This window comes from Nematolebias whitei, chromosome 9, assembly GCF_014905685.2.
Source record: "Nematolebias whitei isolate Nwh7 chromosome 9, NemWhi1, whole genome shotgun sequence".
NCBI classification, from domain to species: Eukaryota; Metazoa; Chordata; class Actinopteri; order Cyprinodontiformes; family Rivulidae; genus Nematolebias; species Nematolebias whitei.
In genome coordinates, this window is record NC_056506.1 from 17,850,518 (window position 1) to 17,856,475 (window position 5,958).

General features: G+C 41.4%; 1 protein-coding gene across 1 annotated transcript in view; it reads left to right on the forward strand.

The window, feature by feature from the left end:
- fggy (FGGY carbohydrate kinase domain containing) overlaps positions 1-5,958 on the forward strand; it is a 32,409-nt gene that overhangs the window by 24,831 nt on the left and 1,620 nt on the right. The window contains exon 13 of the mRNA XM_037682096.1: positions 1,324-1,385. Within this exon, the coding sequence (XP_037538024.1) occupies positions 1,324-1,385 (62 nt within the window). The remainder of the gene's footprint in view (positions 1-1,323; positions 1,386-5,958) is intronic.

The following is a 5,958-nucleotide window of genomic DNA, read 5'->3' on the forward strand; positions in this document are numbered from 1 at the left end:
GTTATAATACATAACAACAGTTATAATAAATAACAACAGTTATAATACATAATAACAGTTATAATAAATAACAACAGTTATAATAAATAACAACAGTTATAATAAATAACAACAGTTATAATAAATGTCAGAGAGCAGACAACAAAGTCCATGCTCAATTATCCAGGTATACAATCCAACATTTTTCAGTCAGGTCAACTGGACAGTTTCTTCTTTTTTTTTTTGTTTGTGCTGAAATGTTTCGCTTTCGATCCGGAAGGCTTCAGGATTGAAGGCAAAACATTTCAGCACAAAAAAAACAGAGGAAACTGTCCAGATGACCTGACTGAAAAATGCTGGGTCAGAGAGCAGAGTTTTTGTGCTGCTCAGCCATTTTCAGCATGTAGGAGCAAAACTTATAAAATCCAGTTCCAAAGAGACGTTGATGTATTCACCAGTTTGGAGGTAACTGTGATCATGGAGAAGCTGCATGTGCCATGAGGGTTACCAGATAAATTTAAAACGTCTTATTTACCCCCTCCTTTTCTGTGCACATGTTCAACAAACACAACACACACCTCATCTTTTCTTTACTCAGCACATGACAGCTTAGGTCAAAATACTATCATTTTAAAGCCACAGTAATATACTTCATAATTTCTTATCTGGCAACCCGACTGACATGGAAACTACAGTGTTTTTGTGTAAACCCGCTCATTTTAAAACACTAAAGTTTCCAGAGGTTGTTCTCGTGTAAACGGGGCCTTATAGCAGGTAGATCACTTTGATTTGATCATTTTAAAAGGAGCTCCATGATGAAAAAGTCTGGACACCCCTGACACACAGTATATACTTTTATAAAAGGTTCATTGTAATTAAGTTTATAAAATATTCCCTGATGGGTAAATGGGTAAGTGACTGAATATTTCAGTGCTTGTATTCATGTATTCATTTACGAACAGTTAATTTTACAGTTTTTGGTCCAATTAGAACCAAAACTAAAGCTGTGGAACAACACTGAATTAATGGGAAATTCAGTGTCTCCATCTGCTGGATGTTCTGAAACTACACACACAAAGTGATTTCATGTAGTTATGATTCAGAATGGAGCTGAGGATTCATTTTCACCAGGGTCACAGAGTTCATCACGTTATGACAGCAGGCTGTTGTGTCTGATCTTCTCGGCTGCCTGGACTCTGCTGGTTTAGACAGCAAAGGTTGATTACAACATGTAGTTCTGCTGTGTTTGTACAAAAAGTAGGTCATGGTTAATGTGAGACTAGAGCATGGGCAGCATGGTTTATTACCGGTAAGTGGCATTTAATTTTGCAATCTATATTTCAGGAGGCGATGAAGAAAATGGCTAAAGTGGGGAGAGTTGTTCAGCCGGAGCGCGACCTGAAGAGGTGAGACTGAGCTACACTGAGGGGGAAACGAATCATGATTTATTTTACAAATAAAACTGAATCATATGTCTTTTTATAACTTCAGCTGAGTTTAATTTCTAACTGTGTCATTCTAATATCAAATACAGTTTACAAACCTAATTCAAAAAGTCGTCATGTGGTATAAAATGCAATAAAAACACAATTTTTTCCTCACTCGCTCTCATGCAAGGCGGACACTTTTTCTTCCTCCTCCTGCTCTCCTGTCCTCCTCCTGCTTTTTTTGCTCTCTGTCTGTGTATCGGCGCTCCTATTTACACATCTTCCAAAACTAAAACTACTGTCATGGATCTAGTCAGCTGGACTTTCAACGCAGTCATTAAAATATTTTCAACAAAGCGACAGGGTCCTAGAGAGCCCTTATGCCCCGCTGAGACACACGAAGCTGGATACATCATGGAGTTTGGGAACTGGTGTGTCTTTCTGTATTGTCTCAGGAGGATGCCAAAGATGTTTATATCACTGGAATCATGATAGCAGGGTTTCTGCTTTTTGGCATCGGTGGTTCGTATGTTATTGGCTATTGAAGAAGACAGCTGCAGTTTCGGTCATGACAAAAGTGTCAACCCTGTGTGAAGGTTTGGTTTGTGCTTCGAAAACTCAAAATCAGCTGATTTACAAGCTAAACCATAAGTTGGAAGTTTTGTGAGAATCGCAGCCCACCTGCGACTTCTGGGATTCGCCAGCATGTTGGGGACGACCTTGAAGGGAGCTTATAAGCACGGACCTGTGGCATGTCCACAAATCTGTCCATTTTGGATTGCGAGTACCAGCAGAACTCAAGGCTAACAAGAAAAATCAACAATTGTGGCGTATCTGAATCTGACTCCCCCATTTGGCCTGGAAGGAGGCTGACATCAAATTTCTCCTGGGTTATGTGTAAAGTAAGGAAAAGCTATGTCTATTAGGGCTTTAACAGACTACTCAAGTAATCTACACATCGATTTTTAGGACATCTATCAAGTTTTTTAATTTCACGTCGAGTATTCGTGGTGACGTCATTGCGTCACCGTTACATCAATGCGTCACGTGATACGCAATGGGCGCGGGTTACATAATGGATTCCTCCCAGCAGATGGACTGAGCGGAGCAGGCCCAGTCTTGTCAAACAGATAGAAATGCATCAATAGTTTGGAAATATTTCACTAAAGATGAATCTTCCGGTTTAACTACCATAAGGAAACAGAAAATGAATCAACTTCCTGACTGTTTTGGAGATCGTTGCGAACCGGTGTTACACCATATTCTGTGACCGCTGTATATTGTGACTGTAGGGGGCGGTGTTGCATGCACTGTTGCAGGTCACAGAATATGGTGTAACACCGGGTCCAATCGACCGAACCAGAACCAGCTTCCTCTGACCTTGTTTCACAAACTAAAAGCAAAAAATATTAATCTCTAAACCTATAAAAAAACATATAACCATATTAATCTCTAAAACTAAACCTAATGCGCACCACAGCTGGCAGTGGTGCGGGGTGGTCGTCCGCCCCACTGTTTTTAAGTTTCATTTTTGATGTGCTGCAAGTTTCTTTCAGTTTTGCAGCTTAATAATAATAACTAATAGTTTAGTTTTCCTCTGACTTATTTGCAGTATGATAAATAGTAGGAGCATAATATACGCACACATTTTGTTGGTCTTTTTTTGTAAATAATGACCTTTTTTGCTGTTTTATTTATTTTTGTATCTTTAGATCCTATGAAGTCATCAAGTACTCGAGTTCTACTCGAGTTTTATTATTTTAATGCCGAGTTTAAAAATCAAATGCATATGTAATGTGTTTATAAATGTGCTGCTTGTAGTTTTTTGATGTCTTTAATCGTGTGGTGTGAAGAGATTTTTTTTGTAATACCACTATTTATCCTCATGGATTCCCCCCCCCCTTTTATATCTAAAAAAGTACTCTGTTGCTGCTACAGTAGCGCGGCCCCTTATCCTTTTTCAGAGTACTTTTTTAGATAAAAAAAGGGGGGGGGGAAAAATGTGCACTCCGCCCATCTTTTGGACGTCTGTACGAACATAATTCACCACTTGCTCTCGCCGAGGTCGGATACGTTTCCCCTCCTCTCCCTCTCTGCTTTGCTTTGCTGCTCTGTCTGTCGGTGAAACTGCTTCTGAGCCTCTCTTGCATGTCTTCCGAACCATAATTGTGGACTTGATTTGATCAGTTGGTCCCTCAACACAATGGATACAATTTCTTAGATGAGAAGACAGGCTTTGGGCGAGCCGATTTGCCCTGTTGGCACTCACGCAGCTGGATATCTCATCGACCTGAGGACTTGATGATGTGTCTATCTCTGCTGCCATTTGTGGATTTTAAGGAAACATTTATAATTGGATTTACAATAGCTGGTTCCTGCTTTTTGGATTCGGCTGGTCTCTGGTTTATCTACAAACAAGGAAGTCGTCTGCAGCAAATTTGGACCCGATCACGCTGCTTGCCTTTATGATGGCTTGGTTCGTGCCTCGAGTACCCAGACTCAAATGCTTTTGGCAGAATGGATCAGATCTCAGGGATTTTACTCAGGCATGTTCTTTTGGTGTGGCCATGTAATTTGGACATTTCGGAACCCGAGTGGACCAACACAGACTCAAGGTAGATGTCATTAAGTTCTGTCTGTCCCCAAAACAACTGTGTGTTTATCTGAATTTGACTCCCCTGGCTGACCTTGAAGTCCATCTCATCTGAATTTGCCTGGAGAACATGTGATCTGACGCTTTGCCCCACCCCTCCCCCTACCATCGAGGAATTTCCAACTGATAACCAGATGTAACCAGCTGAATAAACATTGTGTCATCATTTCAGAACTCTTCAATTCCCATAGGCGTTATCCTTGGCCATTCCCCAACATCCCTCGAGAATGTTTATGGATCTCACCGGGTACTGGTTGATTATTCCATCCTTATCAGAACTCTTACGGTGCCCTCGAGTGCATCCTTGAACATTGCTCATCGCTCTCGTCATCTCTCCCCCTGCGGAATGTCTACGTCACTATGTGCTTGTTTGTGTGAGGTGTTTTTTAATATCAGAGTTTTTCTCCTCAGCCAAGAAGAAAGAGTCTGATAGGAATTTTTTTGCCTCCAAATCCTACGTGTCCAGTTTCACTACTTTTTTGTCTGTCTAAACAGATCTCACTTGTACATGAGTCTTCGAGGCTCAATGTGACTTATCTGTCTAAAGAAAGGTTGAATGAATAATCTCACTGTATTTTGGTACAATGATAATAAAGCTTATTCTGATTCTGAAATCTGATTGGTGAGCGGTTTGCAGTGCAGCAGACGGTTCAGCTGCTGGAACCGATGCAGCATGAAGGTTATCATCCTGCTGATCTGCAGCATCTTCCCTGAACAACACCATCTGGATGGAGTAGATGTTCTGAAACCTGTAGATACTTTCCTGCATTGATGGAGTTTTTCCAGATGTGCCAGCTGCCCATGTTGGAGGTTCTAATGCACCCCCATACCATCAGAGAGGCAGCAGTTTGAACTCTGAGCTGATAACAGGCTGGATGGTCCCTCTGCTCTTTAGTACGGAGAATGTGGTTTCCAAACAGAACTTCAGATCTGGACCTCCCTGACCACAGAACAGTTCTGGACTTCACCTCAGTCCAGTTGAAATGAGCTCTGGTCCAGAGACGACAGCAGCGGTTCTGGATGGTCTTCACATCTGGCTTCTTCTTTGTCTGATAGAGCTTTAAGCAGCATCTGTGGATGAACTGTGTTTACAGACAATGATCTGTGGAAGAGTTCCTGAACTCAGAATTGAACCAGACCTGGTTTCAATGCAGGGGCCCCTGAGGGCTCAAAAATCACCTCCATCCAATTTTGACCTTCAGCCTCGTCCTTTGAGCTCAGATTCTTCTCATCTGTTGGTCAGATTATGAACTGGAGATTTTATTTATTTATTTATTTTTCTTCTTTCGGCTGCTCCCTTCATCAGGGGTCGCCACAGCGAACTAAGTCACACGAAGACTTGGAAATTGATTTTATGCCGGATGTTCTTCCTGACACAACCACAGACCACTGAGCTACCACATCCCTCTGTGTGGAGCAGGGAGCTGCTATCTAGGGCACCCGGGGGAGCAGATGGTGGGGGTTAAGGGTCTTGCTCAAGGGTCCGGAGTGGGGCAAATGAGGATGGAGGCAGGTGTGGGTGATTAACTTTTCCCACCTACATTTTTTATGTTGTCGGTACCGGGAGTTGAACTAGCGATCTTCCGATCGCAGGCCCACATTATTTAACCTCTGCCCCACCACTCCCCTCAGATTATGAACTGGAGATGAAAGATATTAAATTCTTTCATTCAAAAACTTTATTTTGAAATTCATTCAGGAACTTTTTTCTGAAATTCATTCAGGAACTTTTTTCTGAAATTCATTCAGGAACTTTATTCTGAAATTCATTCAGGAACTTTATTCTGAAATTCATTCAGGAACTTTATTCTGAAATTCATTCAGGACCTTTTTTCTGAAATTCATTCAGGAACTTTATTCTGAAATTCATTCAGGACCTTTATTCTGAAATTCATTCAG